This window comes from Vulpes lagopus, chromosome 2 (genome assembly GCF_018345385.1).
Source record: "Vulpes lagopus strain Blue_001 chromosome 2, ASM1834538v1, whole genome shotgun sequence".
NCBI lineage: Eukaryota > Metazoa > Chordata > Mammalia > Carnivora > Canidae > Vulpes > Vulpes lagopus.
This window is the reverse complement of record NC_054825.1, coordinates 131,892,866-131,914,626: the sequence shown is the minus strand read 5'-3', so window position 1 is coordinate 131,914,626 and position 21,761 is coordinate 131,892,866. Positions and strand designations below refer to the sequence as shown.

Sequence of the window (21,761 nt, the reverse complement as noted above, 5' to 3'; positions counted from 1 at the left end):
ACGTTTCCAGGTTATTTTGCTCTCTGTATACAGGAGATGCCTTGAAAGGGAAGGCAGACTGAATTTGTTAGTTGAAAGTGATACAAGATTGAGAAAAAAAAGAAAACTTGGTGAACCTGTCATTGATCTTGAAACCTACTCAGTCATGGTTTCTTCTTAGCCACATTTCAGTTTTTCCTCCTTTTGCTGTATTTTAAGAAAAAGGGTGGGGTTCAGGTGGATGGGGAGGGCTCACCACCCTGGTGAGGTAGGATAGAAGTTACTCGTTCTTTTATGTACTGTCTGCATTCTGACTGATGGGTTTTCACTCTCTGTGTTTTTTGCAGTTACATTGCCAATCAGAAAAGGTTGGAAATCATCAATGAAGATGATGTTGAAGCTTATGCAGGACTGAAGAATCTGTGAGTACTCAACAATTTCTACCTTGTCTCAGAACTTTTACTAATGCTCTGTTATAATCAAGTGGGCTTCACCATTTCGTTCTAACATATGTGCAATTATGTGCTTTCTTAGGACGATTGTGGACTCTGGATTAAAATTTGTGGCTCATAAAGCATTTCTGAAAAACAGCAACTTACAGCACATGTAAGTAAAGTTTCATTCTTTTGCTCTCTGGGACCCAAAGTACTCAATATTTTTCCCCTCTCTTTTCCTTCTTTTCTAAGACTCCAACCTCCTTTTTAAAACTTAGCACAGATCTGATAATGGCTTAGAAATGTTCACTTTGATTTTTTAATAGCTTCAGAGGGGTACTTAGAACAGCCTGTGTATTCCCTTTCATAGATTTCTGGGCCATTTCCATCTTGGACAGAGCAAGAGGCCAACAACAGAGTCTGATGTGAAAACTATGTCCTGGTACAGGGTCCTTGATTCTCTTCCTTGGAATCATGACATGTTCCCTAGAAGACATCAAACTAGTGGAACTGAAAGAAACCAACTTGGCATTGGCCTTTTTAGGGAACTAAGAATTACCAATACTACCCCCCTCACCGTAGATCCTCTTTTGAAAGTTCACTTTCTCAAAGCTCTCTGTCATGATTGATAAAAGTGGAGAAAACTCAGTCATGGGACCTGCCAAAGGTTCAGACGATTATAAAGTAGCAGGTGTTTGCACAGAGGTCATGTTGATGCTTTGTCAACTGAGGTCAGCTGGAAATACAGACAGTGGGCATTCTCAGGTTTTTTGCTGCTACGTCCTGTCAGATGATGGCACATAGTCCTTAAAGTGTGGCCTTCCTGAGAGGTTTCTTCATTAAACAGAGGATCACCTGCCCCTAAGCTCAGAATGGTGTTCTTTGGGTGTCCAGTGAAGGAATGTTCCTTGCATTTGTTGGCCTTTTGGCACTTTGCAAATTTCTGTAACAATGTTTCTGTGTCTATGCATCTACAGTTGACCTACAGACTCTCTCCAGCATTATATCACTTGAATTTTCTGACAATTGATAGGGAAGGTTTTTTTTGGTTTCCATTTCATGGACATAAAATCAGACTGAGGAAGTTTTTGGATTTGCTCAGATCCACAGATGAAAAGTGACAGAATTATGACTCCAGGGCTCACCCCTGACCCTGCTCTTACAATAAGAGCAGGGTAAATAAAATTGATGCTATCCATATAATTTGAGAACCAGCCTTTCTTCTAATATTTGTCCTCTTTTCTTTCCTTGGGGAGAACAGCTCCCCAGCTGATTTCCATGCCAGTTATAAAAGACACTCTGCTGGAGTAGGTCGCCTGGACATTCTACAGAGATTTGTTGATTTTATGAAAAACCTTAATTTCCTAAAGCCAGTTCATATTTTATAGGTGGTGTTAATGATGAAGTCTATTTAAAAATAACGTCTGTGGAATTCAGATATAAACACTCAGCAAAAATGTGATAAAATTCCACGGAACTTGATTAACACATTTCATTTAAATGCTTTTTCGGCATCATGTCTGTGGTTGGTTTGCCTGCACAAATCTGATGTCTGTGTAGGTCTTGAGAGCATAAACAAAAGAGAAGTTGGATAGAAAAAAAGTCAAAATGCTCTAAAACCATCACTTAGATGTAATTAATAAGCTCAGTGATTGAGTTCTGGTATTTTCATTACAGCCAATATTACACCTGAATTACTCTCCTGACCACATTTTATTGGCTGTTTTACCCCATCATTTCTCCTACAGATGTGATTTGTACAGGAGGCTATGGTTAACCGTAGTTTTAGTAATAAGCTTATTTATTTATAAGGGGACTTATTCATAAGAGGGCTTACTCTACCTCTTAATACTTTCCCTTCCTGACTGTTGCATGCCGTTTATATGAAAACCAAAGCCACCTGGTGAATTTTTTCAGGGTAATATTTGGTAGAATAATTTTCATGGCGTTCTGTGTGCTGTAAACAACTTCTATAAAACAAGCTATGTATCCCTGACTCCCAAAGAGGTGTCCTTTGAGAATGGAAAACCAAAGAGATGGACATATCTTGTATAGTTTATTTAAAAGGTAGTAGCGGGGGGACGCCTCGATGGCTCAGTGGTTGAGCGTCTGCCTTCAGCTCAGGACATGATCCCACATCCAGTTCCACATCGGGCTCCCCTTGGGGAGCCTGCTTCTCCCTCTGCCTGTGACTCTGCCTCTCTCTCTGTGTCTCTCATGAATAAATAAAATAAAATCCTTAAAAAATAAAAAAAAAAAATAGAAGGCAGTAGCCGGGAAGTCAGGTCCTTGGCCAACCTGCAAAAACTCTGTTGACATTTTTAGGCATGATCAAATATTAAGATAGAATGAAGTTAGACAATATTCAGACAGTCAGTAATGCCGGTAAGCTTGATATACAGTGTTCATGGACGAGAGAAGCTCCTAATCACCAGAATTAAATTAAATAAAGTAGTTGGCTTTGAGAATGGCAGGGAGGCAGGAGGGAGCAAATCAGTGTCTCCCATTGCAGACCTTAGTCCCAACCTCTGCTAATGACTGAGGGCTCGAGTACTGGCTCATTCTTCCTGACTTTCTGCAATTACTTCAGCTATCATGACACTTTAGATACCAGGGAACTGAAAAAGAAATGTGTATTACAAGCTGTTTCTCTTTACTCCAGGGACATACTGATTATCTCTGAGCCTCCCCAACAATATGAAAATGTGCACAAGGGCAATCTATTTCACTTTGGGTTTTAGGGGAGATTTGGATTGGATCCTGCCTCACCATCCCTCCCTCTGCCCTGGCAGATTCAGCATCACAAGGTGACTCTCCCCAGCCCCTGTGACAAATCACTTTTATTTCTTGGTACCTTTAATTCCTACCGGGTGTCTGAGACCCCAGGGGTTGTGAGAAAAGCCAGTGTTTGTATTTTCCAGGGGCTTTGCAGAGGTGCTAATTAGTTCTTTTGCAAAGTTCCATCATCAAACAGTAAGAGAATTGTTGATTTTTCTTCCTCCCCTCCTCCTTTTTTTTGGCTTTTGGCCCTGATAATAAGTATGGTTCATAAAACTCGTCTTGTTCTTTTGCATGTGAGCCCACTCTGGGCTGTGCTGCTGGCAGCCCAACAGGGCCAGCTGCTCCTGGTGCAGGCTTGGGGCTTTGGAGCTGCCTTAGACCTTGACCAGAGTGTCCTCCTGATCTGCCCCCTCTCTCCTGCTTCCTCCTGGGAGGGAGAGTCATGCTTTTGTTGGTGTTTCCTTCAGAGGGTGGGAATTTCTGAAGATGCCTGGAGAACACTGGCAGACTTGAGTTTTCAACGTATGATACTCCAGTGGAACTGATTCTTTAGTTCACGTTCCAAAAGGAAAGAGAAAAATGTATGTGGGCACATTTTACAACTTCCTGGTGGATTATTTTTTCACGTGGGTGAGCACTTTACGCTCAGTGTAAAGACAGAAGAAGGGAGCGTAGAAGGAAGAGGGAACCCTTGTGTAGGTAGAGTTTGGATGAGTAGAACTCTTCCCTGTAGAAGGAGGCAGGGCGAGGACACACGCACTGTTGAATCAGGGGACCCCGGGGTGACTTTTTCTGTATTGATCATGTGACTAGCCTGGGCTCATGTGTTAACTCTTGGGCTAGAACCCCTCCCTGCAGGTGATGGTTCAGACACAGTGGAATGTCTGAACACCTCATGAGTTTGTTGGGTTGACACAGCAGACCAGCCTCTGGGAAGGGCCCGCGACTCCTGTCACCCTGAGGTATCCATCCGCTTCTTATCTCTCGGCCCAACGCTTGCTTTCCTGAGCAGGAGACAGATACTGGAAGGCTCATTATAATTTGTTGAGGGCTTGGCTGTTTTTGTCAAAGTTGATGTTTGTTTTACATTCCTGCTAGTTATTAAACACATGTCTGGAGGCTCAAGCATTGGACACTTTTTAAATAAATTCAACCAGTAAACACATTCACAGAACAAGTCAGCTGCCAGGATTATGGCTCTGAATTTTCTAGCTCAGGACCTCATGGCACTGATCATTGGAAACGGAAACTCTTGCCCATTGAATAAAACTAAGTATTTGGAACATGTCAATAGATTCGTGAGTATTTTTTAAATCACAAATATGACTTGGTTTCATTGGCTTTTCATTGTCTGGTTGGTCCAGATCCATTTTGTTTGTTTGTTTGTTTGTTTGTTTTGTTTTTTACGATTTTATTTATTTAGTTGACAGAGTGAGCATGAACAGGGGAGGGGAGAGGCAGAGAAAGAAAGAGAAGTAGATTCCGTCCCCTGAGCAGGGATCCCAATGTGGGGCTCCTTCCCAGGACCTGAGCCGAAGGCAGACACTTAACCAACTAAGCCACCCAGGTGTCCCCAAATCACTGGTTGGTCCAGATCTTAAAATGATGTATCCCTAGATAGTTTCAGATGAAATCTGACATATTCCTTGTTATCTGATATTTTGTTGTTCTTGTCCTAATCATGGAATTATCTGGTTATTTAGAAGTCATATATAAACTGCCAGCAGTTTATTCAGTCAGTGGGTATATTCTTTCTTATAAGGATGTGTTAAATGCAATTTATATTCAGTCTTGTCTGTCATATAATTTCAAAATATTCATAATACTGTTTAGTTTTAATTCATCTTTTTTCCTAGTGAGTTTTATGATTTTAAATTTAAAGTTTTTCCCACCCCTCCTGCTCCCCTATGTACAAAAATTTCTGGAGAGGCAGGAACAACTAAGTTGTCATTGTGAGGTGGAAGAAAGAGCTTATGGTTGAAGGAAGGCATGAACCATGATCAAATAAAATTACATTTTGGAAAAAAAATCTTTATTTGTGTACTTTATTCTTGAGAAGTCACATTTTATTTTATTTTACTTATTTATTTTTTTGAGATGTCACATTTTAAATTCACATTTAATGTTCTTGGTTTCTTTCAGCAATTTTACCCGAAATAAACTGACAAGCTTGTCTAGGAAACATTTTCGTCACCTTGACTTGTCTGAGCTGTAAGTAATGATTATTGTGTGGCATTCGGGGAAACAGTCTCTTAGGAAGAGTAATTAAGTATTTTTTTTAAATGAGTGATGCTGCAGATCTATTTTTATATCAAAATTCTTGAAAAAGTATTGGTCCAGTTTTGGCCGCTTGTTTTTTTATTCCCTCATTAAAATGTGCATCGGTAACCTCCACAGTGAGGTATCATTTAGGAGGAGTATAAATGTTGCTTTTATGCAAAGGTTTGTTTTCTAAAGGAAGGAAAACAGAAAAAGATGGGGGGGGGGTTGTCTCATAGTATCTGTGTGGTTCTTGTGATGTCCAGGCCCTAGTGGAGAGCAAAGCCAATCAAGGAAGAAGTAGCCATAGACAGAACTCCTCAGTGCCTGCTGGTGCTTTAGTGAACATTGTAGGAGAGGTAGACCTCCTTCCTCCCTGCCCACCCTTGTGAGGTTTTCTTCTAGATCTGCCACTGTGCTCAGTATTTATCCTTATGCTCTAATTTCCTTTGCTGTAAAATGATAGGGAAAAGTTTGCAATGTGTTGATGACCAATAGCCAGCATTTCCAGGTGTGCTCCATTCTTGTGTTACCACCATGAAGCAAATAGAAACTTGACTTTCCTATGGGTAAGTTGCCCAAAGAACCCCAAAGCAGAGGTTCTGTGTATCAGAGGGGGGCCCAGATGGATGAGGCCTTTGGATACCAGGCTGTAGCTTTTGCTCAAGCTGTATATTGCCTGAGTTGTATGGTCCACCCCTGTTCACAAGGAAAATGTGCAGAAGAGAAGATGCCATTAGTAGAGACAAGTCAGGAGGGTGTGACAAGGGTCGCCTGGTGCCAAGTGTTGGTGATGGGCAGTTATTTTGGACTCCACTAGATTCACGGACTTGAAATGGTAAGCTTTCTAAGCCAGGAATGGGCATGTAAAATTACGGGAAGCTGTGAACCAGAGTGAGAGATGTGCAGTGTGAAAATTTTGAGCTTCACTGCAGAACATTTTCTTGATGGGTCAGACATTAGAGCTCTGATTTCAATTCAGCGGGTCTCTGTTTTCTCCCTGCAGCATATTTCAGCAAATGTTAATTGTGTGCCTGGTTGCAAATGAGACTCAGGCACACTGGGCCGTGGGGATGTAAGGAGAGCGCTCTCTGTGCTCTAGGATACTGCTGTCTAGTGGGACAGCTAGAGGCCTAAACGGCGGAGTGTAATGTGCTGTAACAATCACTGAAAGAGGGGTTTGCCCATGAACTGAAGAAAGGAGCCAGCTGTCTGCCAGTGTGTGTGGTCATGTGACCATTGCTATAGTTACAACCTAAGATCCTTTGCTTCTTTATCCCTTCTGTGGATTCAATCATACCTTTCTTTTTAAGAGATTCTTTAGTTTTTCATATACTAAGAATGCCAGGAAATATCTTACATTAGTTGGAGGTTAAGCACCATGGATCTCTTCTTCTGCCTTATATTCTGTATCCAGTAGCATCAAATTCTATTTTGGTGTTGGAGGGATACTTGGAGGCAATCAAGCAGACACAAATTAAACGAGTCTTCCATGACCACATTTTCCCCAAAGAAACTCCTGGAGGAGTCTCCAGGGATCTCTGAGATTCTTAGAACCCAACCAGAAAACCACAGGAGTAAATGATGTTCAAAGCCCAGGTCCTGTCCTCAAGGAAGTCTTAAGTATTGTGGTTAATGCCAGGCAGAGCCTATGTAACGATTGTAAATGGCCTCATTTAAAGGCTCATTACCATAAATGGAATTCATCTTAAATAGGCCACTGAGTATTATAAATAAGCATTTAAAGATTTTTTTTCTTGTGGTTTTTATTTTCCTCTTGACTACTTCCTCTGTTACCAAATCGTAGACCACAGGAGTCCAGGCAGCTCTGCTGACTAGTGGCTTTCTCTTTGCAGACCCTCCCACAGTGGGCTCAGTGGCTCAATCTGGAGCTCACTTGCCCTTGCCCTCAGAAATCCTGAGCTTGGTGTGTGTGTGTGTGTGTGTGTGTCTGTGTGTGTGCACGCACACACACACACGTGCGAAGGTCTGAGAGTTCCCTTCCAGGGTCTCTCATTCACATGGACTCCAACTTTCTTGCATCCGTCCTGGTCCTGCTGATTTGTGGTTGAATCGTGCAGAAAGTTGCCACGTGCCACCTTACTGGCTCTCACATTTTCATCTTCACTTTGTATTTACAGTCTCATTTTTAGGTCAGATGACATTGCTCTGCTCTCCACGGTGGTTTGAGCTGATTAAATGATAACACTTGACTCTCTAGCCTGGTCAGAAATAAGTGTGTTAGCGTTCCTGACAACTTAACTATTGGCATCTTCACTTAAGATCTGAATTATGGTATAATAGCCATGATAAATTTGTTATGGCATCTTGTTTTTCCTCATCTTATGAGACATTCTTTTTTAGCTTCTATGATAGTTCTTCCTGTTCCTGTCTTGTTTTCTTATTATTGTGAAAGGTCTTATATCACTTTGCATCCTTTAGAGTCCAGCGGTGGTGTTTGCACATAGCAGAAGATCAGTAAGTATTAGATAAATGAATGAATAAGTATTGTGAAGCCATAAAGGTGGGTATGACTTCTGAAGGTTGTTGGCCAGAATGAATTCATAACGTTTTAGTGCTTTGTAAACAATAGTGTAGTTAAAACTGCAAAAAGAGAAGCCTGATCAGGTTTCATTTTTGTTCCGTGTAGGATCCTGGTGGGCAATCCATTTACATGCTCCTGTGATATTATGTGGATCAAGACTCTTCAGGAGACTAAATCCAGCCCAGAAACTCAGGATTTGTACTGCCTAAATGAAAGCAGCAAGAATATTCCCCTGGCAAACCTGCAGATACCCAATTGTGGTAATTTACTTTCAAATCAATGAATTCTACTTGCTATTAATTATTCTAATTGCCTTGGTGTGGTAGAGAGTCTGGGAGGATTATCACTACCCAGATTTTATATAGTATGCTGTTGAGGTCTCTGGTGAGCTGGGCAATGTTTGTGTGCAGTGTGGAGAAATCAGCTGGGAGCAGCTTTGCTGAATATTTTTTGCAAGTGGAATATTAATTCTGAATGGATGGCTTTGAAGCACATGGAGAAAAAGTACACTGCTTATGTTCCATTGTTCCTTTGTTCATTTGTCTGCTCATGCATGCATCCATCCATTTATCCATCCATCCCAAGACTATGTGCGAAGAGCGCGATATTTCAGTTTGCCGTGTATATACTTGGTTGGCACCCAGGCTGAGGAGAGGGAGGGATCGTGTGGTGATCAAATGTCCTCACAGTACAAGAAAATGCAGTTTAATCTAGCACATTTCTTTAAATTTGTCTTGCTAGCAGACATCTGTGTCTCCGGATGGAGCACCACGAATATGCCCTGATACATGCTTTTCCATGTTTGGAGTTCCAGACTCCTCTTCAATCTTGCCCCGCTCCTCCTCAGCATTTGCACCTCCAGAATTTAAAGTTACATGTCACTGTCAGTGCGTTTTTAAGGAAGGAAAACTCAACGTGTTTCGGTTAGGATTTTACCAGTGGGGGCTTCTGTGATGTACCTTGACAATACGCACATAGGTGGAGACAACCAGTTAATCAGCTCACAATTATATTTGATCTCCTGGCCTAGCGGCTGGTGACACAGCAAAAAGCCATGTAGCAACTGGTTCTTGTCTGTGAGGAATCTGTATATTAACCACAAATATTCAATTCTTTGTTTTCAGAAGACTCTTATTGTTTGAGGTCAATTTTTCTGGAAAGAAAATATAGCTGCAGCTCACTTTTAATGAGAATGTCATAAAAGGAGAGATAAGTATTTGTTTTTTACCCAGAAGGGGCTTACAAAACAGCAGTTTCTCTTCCCACAGATTTTTCTCTCCTAGAGTCCTTTGGCTTCCTAATGGGGAAATCAGGCTTTGTTCTCTTGCCAACTTCTCTCAGCTTTCTTTGCTAGTCAATACTTAAAAAACAAAACAAAAACAAACAAACAAACAAAAACAAACAAACAAACAAACAAAAAAACCCCGAACTTTTAATATATAACTTTTCCTGATTGATAAGAGGGCAACTGTGGTCTGTTCCGGTATACATTTGCACCGCTGAGAGAAATCTCCTAGAGGGACAAGAAATTCAGTGTTGAGTCACCTGGCCTCTTGGCCAGCTCCCAAGTCCGCATGGCTGTTGTGACCACATTGGTTCAACGATCCCTGAGAGGAAGAAAGAGAGAGCATTTAACTCCTGCTCTTATTTCACAAACCATCCCTTAATAGATACCCTGCTTTGCCCTTGCCTGAAACCAGGTTTTTAAAACAATTTTAATTTCTGGCCATGTTATCTTGATAGCTTTCAGTAATGCACCCCACCTAACATGTTGTTGATAGACCATTGGGATTGTGGAGGGAAAGGGTAAGAGGGAACCTAGTCCTCATATTTCCTAGTGAATTTGTCAGTTTTTTAGTAATTTTTTGTTTCCTATAAATTACTCAATGAATTGTGTATATGAGGCACCTCGGAAATTCACTGTCCTGATTCAGAGGGAATGCGTTTGGTTGCTGCATCAGGATGGTTACATTCATGGTAACATTCACAATTAATTTCAATGTTGATGCTGCTTTCAAAAAGCAATATGTAAAAAAAGGTATTTCTCTACCACTTTTGTACTCTTAAACTGTTTCGTTGTTTGTTAATTTTTTCCAACTATTTTTTATTTATTTATAATTGCACAAGTAATGTTGATACATTTTGTAGTTACAAAAAGAAAAGGTTTTCCTGGAGTACATAGCAAAAATCTTGGCTTATATGGTTTGCACATTAAAAAACAGTTGTACCAATTAGTAACCACTCCAGCAAAGCCTACCTTGATATTAGTAAACTTCTTATTTGTTTTTCTAAAAAAAGGTAGGTCATTTTTTGGTTTGCCTTTTCCTGATGACCTTTGGGTATCTTCTGTGTATATAGGACATTGTGTTTATTCATTGGTGAAGTGCCTATATATAGCCTTTGTCTATATTTTTCTTTAGTGTTTTCCTTTTCTTCCACTTTCTAATGTTTTTAATGATTTTTTTCTTAATTTGTTTGAAAGTTATAAATCTTGTTTCTGGGGTTTTTTTGGAAATATATAATGCCCAAATATTCACTGTCCATATTAAGATGTATTTTTTCTTGTAAATATCTAGAAATCACTTCCAACAAGACAGGAAAAGATACTTTTATTTCCTTTTACTTTCTCTTCCCATCTCTCAGATTATTGTCAACTAGAATTTTATTTGTAGATCGTTACTTGACTTTTTTTTTTTTTTAAGATTCACTACTTCTTTGGATCTATCATTAAATTTTGTATCCCACTGCCTTTTGGAGGATCTTTTCTTTTTGCTGCTGTGTATCCTCTAATATTTCTTTCAGATAAATTTTTTTAAAATGTTCAACTTCTTTCCTGGTAGAAAATCAGATTGTATTATTTCTTCTCAGTGGAATTGGCTGAGTATAAAATTCTAGACTCGAAAAAAATCCCTTTCAGACCTCTGCAGGTACTGTACTATGTTCTCCTTGTGTTCAGTGTCACCAATGAGAAGCTTGAGGCCAGTCTTATGCTTGCTTCTTGACAGGTAACCTATGCTTTTCTTTTCCTTCTTAGAAACTTTGAAGATTTTCTCCTTTTCCATGTTACTCTAAAATTTTTACCACAGTGTAACTAGATGTGTGTGTGTTTTAAAAAAAATATACTATTTGATACACAGTATACTCTTTCGGTGTGAAGGAGTTTGGTCTGCAGTTCTGGAAGAATTTTCTAATTTATGTGGTTTGTGGTTTACACTGCTGGCTCCACCCTCTGTACCCCTCAGCCTCCAGTAACACTTCCTATCCTCTTGTCCTTTTGTGCTGCATTATGGGAAAGTGGATTTATTGACTACTTTGCCCTTTAGCTATTTCTCCAGATATGGGATTTTCCCCCTCTCAACAATCAATTTCTCATTTCTGCAGTCTTTAGTGATTGGATTTTGTTGTGGTGGTTGTTGTTTGTAAGTGAAACACCCCTTCCCGTGTCAGGGTTCACTGTATCTCTAGGATGTCACCAACACCTAGTGGTGCTGATTTTCTCTGCTAAGGTTCCCGCAGTCATTGCTTCTAGTCGGGGGCAGCTACAGCTTCTGTTGGATGCTGTGTCCACGGCGAGTGTGTAGGGACAGGAGGTGGAAAGGCTATTCCTTCTGTGGTGTCTACTTGTTTTCTTTTTTTTTTGTTTATGATAGTCACACAGAGAGAGAGAGAGGCAGAGAGAGAGGCAGAGGGAGAAGCAGGCTGCATGCACCGGGAGCCCGACGTGGGATCCCGGGTCTCCAGGATCGTGCCCCCGGCCAAAGGCAGGCGCTAAACCGCTGCGCCACCCAGGGATCCCTCTACTTGTTTTCTTAAGCAGTGGCCCTGTCGCTCAGCCGAGGTGGGGCTCTACTGTGTCCTGCCGTCTGCCCCTTCAGTCTGGGGTCAGCCTGGAGCCTCTCTGTTTTGTGCAGCGAATATTTATGTGTCTCTTTGGGGCTGTGCTGATTCTCTTTAATCCCACTCTCGCTTTCTATTTATTGTTCAGGGGCTTCTTACAGTGTCTTATCCACTAGCAGTATGTTTTCTCATTTACCAACATGGTTCTGGAGTTTTTTAAAAAAATTGCGGGTCGCCTGGGTGGCTCAGTGGTTGAGCATCTGCCTTCAGCTCATGTCGTGATCCCGGGATCCTGGGGTCAAGTTCTGCATCAGGCTCCCCACGGGGATCCTGCTTCTCTCTTTGCCTGTGTCTCTGCCTCTCTCTCTCTGTCTCTCATGAATAAATAAATAAAATCTTACTGTGTGTGTGTGTGTGTGTGTGTGTGTGTGTGTGTGTGTGTAATATCTGGAGATTTGAGATCAGAAGGAGAAGCTTCAGTTTGGGGCTCAGTCTCACATTACTTTTTTCATCACAGTTTCCTAGTTTGGGCTCTTTCAAGAGAAGTTAGATTGACAATAGATTTAAATTGTTTCTGAACGTCCATTATACTACAGAAATCGGATAATACGTTACTGTCTTCAGGTTGGATGCCTGTTTATAGCGTGGATTTGTGGTCGGTTGGCTTTTCTTCTGGGTCTTGCCCTTTACACACTTAAAAAATATATCTACTGTGTTTAATTACATCACAGATTCATGGAGCTCACCCTCACTTTTTTCTTTTTTGGATGCAACTTGTTAGCTAAGTGTAAGAAAACTCACTAGAGTACTTCATGGTGTTGTGTGTTTGTTTCACCATTGTAAACTAACAATTTGCCAATAACTATGGCTGTTGCATTAATTTGCAACTGGTAACATTTTAATTTCAATAAAAAAGGGCTACTGAGATTCCATTCCTTTATAAGGTGGACTTTAAAAACTTCCTCTTTTTGTATTTCACCATGGAAGTATTATACTAACAAACTCTCTACATTTTGTAAGCAACAATGCATCCTCCATGATGTCAGTGCATCCCTTGAACATAACAGGCATTTGATTGATGTTGTTGAATTCATCAACTAGTAAATGCATGAGCCATGCACGTTATGGTAATGATCAGGGTGGACCAGATTTTTATCTAAGGGTGCAGATATTTCAGTTAAGATAACTTATAGAATTATATTATTCTAACTAAATTATTCCATATTTTAGCATTTTGTAGTTCCCTTTGAAATTTCTATCATCCCATTTGAAAGAGTCTCAAGCTCCCTCTGTCCTTAGTGATGGAGTGTGGTAGGCGGGGCTGGGAAGTTTAATGGCTCTGGTACCATTAGCAGCCCGGTCAGAATGTCTCACAATATTTTTCTAGCAGCCCCTCCTGCCGTGAATTACTGTAAATTTATTCATGCTGGGAAACATGTTGTGGTCTGTTTCTCCACAAGGTCCTTTTTAACCTTAGAAAAATTTTATTAATTGCAAGGCAACAGAACACATTCATCTAAAATTTCCACATTAATTAGGAAGAAAAGAGTCACTAGGCACACTGGTTCTGAAAACAGAGATCGAATCACAGGAGTTCTAAAGAAGAAAGGTTATTTTGCCCAGTCGTTGTCTGATTTAATATAAGAATGTCTCTGCTACTTTAATTGATCTTTAGCAGTTCGTTTTGCAATACAGACCTTTCAATCATTTCCCCTAAGTGGGATTATTAAAGAACAGTGTACATTATACTTTAGCTTTTTTATATGATAATTAGGGTTTAAATCTCTGGAAGAGAGTTTCTCAAGGAAGTGTTAATAGCAGATAAGATGCTGTGTTCTAAGTAGATGGCAACTATATGTAAGAAAGGCAGCCTTCCTCCGGGATGTGTCAAAACAGTCCCTCAACTCATTTTACTAGTAACTGGTTACCATAGAACATGCTAGTCCCACAGTGAATATAAGGTGATAATTCATTTGATGGTTGGACTATACAGCCACTCTATGAAACTCCCTTAATGGTTCCATGGATTGAAATCAGTCTTGCCTTAGGTTTCCTTATTATTTATAACGACAATTTCAATTGTCCACCTTCTCAGCCTTCAAACTTTCAGTGTAGAGATTACTTAGGACACATAAACAAAATATTACTTGTGATTGGAGAGGTCAGTTCACAGGTGCCAGGAGAGGAAGCCTGGCTCCTTGAGGTAAATTGGTTTTATTGATTTCTTTTCTTTTTTTTTTTTTTTAGATTTTATTTATTTATTCGTGAGAGACACAGAGATTGAGGCAGAGACACAGGCAGAGGGAGAAGCAGGCTCCCTGTGGGAAGCCTGATGCAGGACTCAATCCCAGGACCCCAGGATCACGCCCTGAGCCAAAGGCAGACGCTCAACCACTGAGCCACCCAGGCAACCTGGTTTTAGTAATTTCTTTTTAAGATTTCTTTTTGGTTGTTGCACTATGGTTTATAGTGCATGTCTATTTAGCATATTTATACATAGTCCTTTGTTTTAAAACAGGAAAATATATTGATAGCATTTCTACTTTGTTCACACAGAAGATTAGAATGAAATGCTATGTGAGTATTCTGGAAGTTAGATTTTTTTTTCTTACCATCTTAGTTGGGTTGATTTTTTTTTCTCCTGAAAAACATATGCAAAATCTAGTTTACTAGTTTGCTTTACTTTTACTAAGGATCAGCTTCTGTCTCCTAAAATAAAGCAAGCAACACAGTGGACTATTGTTTTCCTTTATCTTTTTTCGAATGGGAAATAAAGCTGTTTTTGCTAACCTGTCAGTTGCTGACACAGTTTTTGTGTTTAGAAGTTTTCTGGTTGCTGTCACTGTAATGACACAGCTCACACAAGCATAGAAGCTCAATTTCCAATTTGGGCTTGGAAAGTCACTTTGCTAATTTTCTGTCATTTTTGTAACTGGGTGTAAAGCAGCTACTTCTAAATAGGTCAGGCTTATTCTGGCTTCTTTCCTGGTAGTGAAATATATATGCTTTAGGAGACAGAGAAATTGGAAGATATGCCAAAAAGATAGAATGTGAGAGGAGAGGAGAGAATAGACAAAATCATAATTTACTTGATTATTTTACATATGGAATGATGACCAAACGCAAAATGAACAGGATCACTAAAACAAGATGAGAAAGAACATAATCCCAATTTACAGGTGAAAATTGAAACCCAAACCTGACGCATTTCATTTCCTGCAAAGCTGAGTTGATAACTCAAAATAACTAGAGGTTACTATTTCTCCGTTAGTAGAAAGTGAGACCCTGACTGCTTTGTTGTTTTTTTTTTCAATGAGAGGTAAACTGAATTTATTTTTACCTAATATTAGTAGTGAGTATTCCTTATCCCTTTGGAATGGTGATACAGGAATGGAGAGAACCTTCATTCTTTAAATTAGTGATCCTAGGACATAGTCAAAATAGCGAACTCTCCAGAAGTGTGCGCTCAAAGAGGGAAACAGAGGCATAGCAAAGCCCAGTAGAGAGGCAGCTAGTCAATGTATGGCCATGGACAGAAGGATGAGGGTCAAGGCCAGCTCACACTCACTATCTATTTAGTTATGATACCTAATAAGCTTTAACTTCATCTGGAAATGGGGATACTACTGACACTTACTTTTAAGACTTTTCAGGATGCCACATAAGGTAATACGGACAATATTGCAGATGAGGTCTAGCACATACTAAGTACTCAATAAACGTTAGTTATTAATGTTATTACTATCATTGATACGAATATTTAGCTTTAAATACATTTTACATCTAATATTTAAATATATGTATCTCTTACATTTGGTCAGATTACTTGAATTAAAAATAAAGCCATAAAAAAAAAAAAAATAAAGCCATAACAAGGTACCACAGAGAAATGGTATACTCAAAAAAGCTCAGGGAATGTAAGATCCATGGAAGTGAACTGATTTGTTTAGAGCAGGACTTCTGACAGTTTTGAATATGTGGTGTACATAGTGAACATCCAGAGTTACAGAATTTCCTATGGGCTCTTACTTTTTTAAATCTTAGATTTCCTCCCACCCCCCACCCCATACAGAGTGTCTCAAGGAGTCTGAATCCCACAGAACACACTTTAGGGAAAGTTCCATGGACAAGATGATTGCTCAGGCCCCTGCTGAGTTTAAGAATAATAGTCATAGACACAAAAACTAGCGAGCAATTGTCCAGCCATCACTGATCATCTAAACCGTTGCTACTCAAAGTGTGGTCTGTAGAACAAGGAGTTTGCTAGAAATGAAGACTCTCAGGCCCTAATCTCAGACCTACTGGAAAAAACAACAACAACAACATTGGTTTTTAATCAGATCTGCTGGTGATTTATACTCATGTTACAGTTTGGGAAGCCCTGGTCTAAAGGAAGTCAGTCTTCTCACTGTGTGGTCGGGAACTTTCTGCCAAGGGTCCCCAGGCTGGTATGTCCCTTCTGAACACATCCAGATCTAGAGACATTGACCCTGTCTGCCTGGGTGGTAGGTCATCTCTTATCCCCAGTGAGCTTTCTCAGAGTGTGGAGAAAGACCACTCTGATGCTCAAATCAGGATCCCATGACAGTAGTGCTAGAAGCTGTTGGAAGCATTGCTGAGCTTTGCTCTGTACTAGTGCCGATTGCAAATCTTATTAAGCCAGGAAGTAGTGCCTGGCAAATGGTTTATCCTGCCTTGGCTGTTCATGCATCCCAATTCATTTTTATTGTGCTAATTAAACCTCAAGTGATATTTCAAGTACAGATTGTTTTTTCCATTATTGAATCTTTGGCCAGCATATTAATGCTTTAGAATTAACGTGAGTCAGATGCTTACTCATTTGTGGAAGACTTTACATCTAAAAGATCTAGACTTGGCAAATTTTGCACAGATTCCTTTGGAGACTGCTGTGACAGGGTGATACAATTTCTCTATAAATAAAGGAGACTCATTCTTCCTTCACAAATAGACACATAATTATTTTCTAAATGAACTGAATTCTTAGGTTATAGATATGTATTGGTATTTATGTTCTGTGCTAAAATGGATATGTGCAGTCTGGGAAGAAAGTGTAGTGTAGTGGTGAAGATCTTGAACTTTGGGTCTGGATCCCAGGTCAACAGGTATGTGGGCAGTTTTTTTTTTTTAAGATTTTTATTTATTTATTCATGAGAGACACACACAGAGAGAGAGAGAGAGGCAGAGACATAGGCAGAGGGAGAAGCAGGGTCCATGCAGGGAGCCCAACATGGGACTCGATCCCTGGTCTCCAAGATCATGCCCTGGGCCGAAGGCCGTGCTAAACCGCTGGGCCACCGGGGCTGCCCTACATGGGCAGTTTTGGAAGATGTATTTGACTTCTCAAGAATTCATATTCTTAATTAATTAGATGAGGACAAACACTTCACTTCATGACGATTGTAAGGATTAAATAAAACAATCATTTGAAGTACTAGAAAAGTTTCTGGTTCAGTAAATGCCCAGTAAATACTACTACTATTACTGTAGTTAAACATACAGTTTTAGAATTGTTAATCATATAAATTGAGGCATGCTGAAAAAGGTTTCCTTAAGTTTTCTAGGGGAACTGAAGATTACGACATAGCATTCTCTATTGAAAGTCTCCATTTTAACCTTTTTTCCCTGCTCAGAATTTCCAAACTATGATATCCATTTTTAAAAAGTAGGAAATTTATCCCATAGTTTGTATTCAAGGTGCCGAGAAGGATGTCTCCACGCTCTGTTGGTGGAGGAGGTCCTACTTGGAGTTCAAGCACCGTGACAAGGCCCTAGGTCTGAGATCCCTCCAGCATCAGCAGATAAATCTCTAAGCACAAGAAAATGGGAGAGGAGTCAGCAGGACACAAAGTCTTGCAAGCTGAGAAGCAGGCAGATGAATAGAAACTGAGCTGATGGCTGAGAATGCCCATTACCAGGTTGCCAGCGGGCAGAGGCAAGGGGAAATTGGTTTGGACCCCAGAGCTACTAGCAGGCTCAGAAAGAAGCAGGTATGCAGGCAACACCAAAGCCAGGAGATTGGGTCAGGTCACTGATGCAGCAGTTAATCCCATTTTCATTCCATACATTCCAGGTGACTGCAAGATACCCTTCTCAACAGAAAGCCAGGGTATATTTTCTAGAGAGGATCAAACAAAGATTATGAGGAACTCCAGAAAGAGTTGAGGCTGTGAGAACCATAGAGAGAATGATGAGCTTACCTACTGAGTATCGTTATTTGCATCCTTCTTCCTCTTCCAGGCAGGACAGTGGAAGAGCAATTATCTGAATAATTTGACCAAACCCTGTCCCAAAGTGGTCTAATGATACCAACACCAGGCAGTACCCAGGAAAAAGGCCAATAATACTGCCCTCCAACAAAGCTGACAGTTAAATGCACACAGTGCTTCTAGTACTTTTTTCTTAAAGATGTGTGTGTGGCCAATGATACCCACTAAGAAAGACAAATATGAACAAACAAAAAGATGAAGGAAAGCAAGTTGCAAGAAACAGTGTTGATATGGAGAAAAGAACAATTCAAAAGAAATGGCCAACATCTCAGATCAGGAGAAGTTGCAGCCACGAGACAAAAAGCAGGGTGCTATAGAAATAGAAGATCATTCAGGAACAAAAGAAGAGCCTTGGAAGCTAAAAATATGACAGATTGAAAACTTCGGAGTATGAAACTCAGAGTACTAAGGGGCATTTTAAAGATAGAACAAGGCTTTCTACTGGTTGCTGACAGGAAGGGTTCTGAAGTCATGCGGCCGCTGAAAGCTGGGTCTTGCTGGGAAGTCCTCTGCCAACGGTGGGGACACCAGGAGATGTATGCTGTATAGATCTTTGTCCAGGCCGGTTTTGGTAATAAAGAATAATGGCTTTGTCATCAAGGACCGCATCACAGGAGAGGGGTTTATGGACAGTTTTGTGGAGATAGTGAGTAAGAGAGCACTAGGTGGGTGGGTTAATTGCAGTTTAATGTGTATTGAAGATGCATTGCTTTTTCTGACCTCTGGGACACTCCTGAGTTAATGACATGTCATAGGTCCTTGGGTCACAGCTGTCAGCATGAACCCAGTCCCAAGCAGAGTTTCTGATACCAACTGAGGGACTAACTTGACAAGCAGGGCCTGGCATATTGTTGTGCTGTCTGGGATGTGCCTTCATGCAGAAAATACTGTGAGTCCCATGAGGTTTAAAGCATTGTAAACACCCAATAAGTGTGATAATTTAATGAAATGATAATGGCATAGGTAAAACTAGCTTTTGAAATGTGAAAATATAGATCCACATGACTTATTTTAAATCATACTGTAAATTTTACAATAACCCATTTTTCCTATGATATTTAACTCTGACTTATATGGCTTTAGAACATTCTAGTGTGGTGATGATCAAACTTCATGTCTAAAGAATGCTTTAAAACTGCATTTTCTTGGGGCACCTGGGTGGCTTAGTCAGTTAAGCATCCCACTCTTGGTTTCAGCTCAGGTCATGATCTCAGGGTCCTGAGATCAAGCCCTGCATTGGGCTCTGAGCTGAGGGTGGAACCTACTTGAGAGTCTGTCTCTTCCTCTCCCTCTGCCCCTCCCCCTTTAAAACAAAAACAATAAAGCTCCCCATATTACATTTTCTTCTGTAATCTATTTCAAAATCTAGGTCTGGTAGTGTGGGGTTATATTTATCAGTTACTTAATGTAAAAATGGATTTATGCAAAAAATGTAGATGTCTCTCACCCTTTTGTTTTTGACAATAAATAAGTAAAGGGGAGGAGGGAATAAACAAGATAAAATGGTGTGCCTATTTATGTGCAAAAAGCTGGGTTAGCAACTGTAGAACAATGAAAGAGTAGAAGACCTAGTTTTATAAACTAGTTTTTTTTAAGTAAAAAGTTATTCTGCAGTAATATTTTTAAGAAATGTACAAAATTTGTTTTCAAATCTTATAACCACACATTTTTTTATTCATGTTAAGTCTGTAAAGCTTACCAACCCAACACTTTTTCAGAGCAACATAAATCTGTCTCAGAAAGTAAATGATTACTGATTCTACAGCATGAAGAGTTTTCAATTTGTTGTGATTATTTTGATAATGCACTGAACTATTTGTATATGTCCCCACTTAACTTTTCTTCTTCCATAGGTTTGCCATCAGCAAATTTGGCTGCACCTAACCTCACCGTGGAGGAGGGAAAGTCTATCACATTATCTTGTAGTGTTGCAGGCGATCCAGTTCCGAATTTGTACTGGGATGTCGGTAATCTGGTTTCCAAGCATATGGTAAGGCTTTTGTTTGGCTCCGTGTTCCTAGAGAGATGAGAGTATCTCAGAATTTGAGATTGTATTCATCTAGTGATGATCATTTAATATTTTATAGGGCCAGATAGCGAAATCTATGATGAGTGTTTGATGTACATTTACTTTTTATTTATCCTTATAATTAACAAATTTAGTTGTGTATATCCAATAGATCAGAGTCTCTGGGTCTCTAGTGAGCCTTCTTGTGTCCTTGTGAGCAGGGTGAGGGATGCTTCTTTGGTCTCTTCCCTTGGAGAAAGGTAGATAGGAATTCAAGGATTAAATCAACTTTACACATTAAACAGTTATGATCTCGAGAAACAGAATAGCTCCTGATTTATTCTTTTGCCTGGTCCCAATTCAGGCCAGAAACCTTTCTAATGGTATGTATATATATATTTTTTTCTTTCGTTGGGGGGAAAGACCCACATCTCATCACTTTGGGATCAGTCCTAATATAGATTATTTTTGTCTGTTAATTCATTTGTAGAATGAAACAAGCCACACGCAGGGCTCCTTGAGGATAACCAACATTTCATCTGATGACAGTGGAAAACAAATCTCTTGTGTGGCAGAAAATCTTGTAGGAGAAGACCAAGATTCTGTCAACCTCACTGTACATTGTACGTAATCAGACTGGCATATGTTTTTAACAGCAAATGATTGTGGACACACCTGCATTTGTCATCGGGGCACTCTGGGTGCTGCTTAAGTGTGTTAAAGAAAAAGTGTGTGCAGTGTTTTGTGTGTACTCTTTAAAAGAAATAGCAGCCTCTTTCATGTGTTCTGTTAATCTCTCTTACTCATGCATGTTTTTCTTTCAAGCTTTTTTTTTTTTTTTTATCTTAAGCTTGTCCTCTCATGGCCTCCTCTTTTTTCTTTGTTTTGTTTTGTTTCGTCTTGTTTTGGTTTTTTTGAGAGAACATATTTTGAGCTGGTTATCCTCCTCTTGTTAATGAGGTTTAGTTTATATTCTGATAAACAAGTTTCTAAAATCTTTTTCTCTACAAAAGCAATATGAAGATTTAGAGTTATGGCACCTCAAGTATTGGGCTGGCTGTTTACAAACACCCAATTGTGCTATCAATGCGGTAAAACCTCACTGGTTTGACATCAAGTTTCTGTGGGAAGCTTGGTGGAGTCCTAGTTAAATTATTAAAAACTCTTATCACTTGCAGAAACTTTTATTATAATCATTTCAAATTTCTGCATACATTGAAACTAAGATGCAGGATGTTAATGCTTCTGAAGTACATGTGCATTATTTGCCAGTATTGTAAAATCTTAACATTCCAGGTTGTAGCATTCAGTGTGAACATGTAGTCAGTAAAAGTCACATGTACTTTGCACATTGTTCCAAATTCTGAGCTGGTATGGTTAAATGAATGAGGCTTTACTGTGTCTAGATCAGGATTTGGAGGAGAAAACCACAAGTGGGCACGTGTGTATGTGTGAATACACTTTACATACATGTGTTGGTATAGTGGTTAGTGTTCACACATTCAGCATGCAGTTGTTGGAGTGTGTGACTACAGTCACCAACCATAGTCCTTTGTCACTCACTGTCAATACTACCACTGTGCCCAGTAGGTACTAGATTCATAATTTCTCATCATTTTGACCCACCAGAA

At 39.8% G+C, this 21,761-nt stretch overlaps 1 protein-coding gene across 7 annotated transcripts in view; it reads left to right on the top strand.

Moving 5' to 3' along the window:
* NTRK2 (neurotrophic receptor tyrosine kinase 2) overlaps positions 1 to 21,761 on the top strand; it is a 332,403-nt gene that overhangs the window by 28,812 nt on the left and 281,830 nt on the right. For all 7 annotated transcript variants that reach the window (XM_041744000.1, XM_041743999.1, XM_041743998.1 and 4 more), the window contains 6 exons: positions 327 to 401; positions 514 to 585; positions 5,337 to 5,405; positions 8,104 to 8,258; positions 19,976 to 20,112; positions 20,621 to 20,753. In XM_041744000.1, coding sequence (XP_041599934.1) covers positions 327 to 401; positions 514 to 585; positions 5,337 to 5,405; positions 8,104 to 8,258; positions 19,976 to 20,112; positions 20,621 to 20,753 — 641 coding nt within the window. The remainder of the gene's footprint in view (positions 1 to 326; positions 402 to 513; positions 586 to 5,336; positions 5,406 to 8,103; positions 8,259 to 19,975; positions 20,113 to 20,620; positions 20,754 to 21,761) is intronic.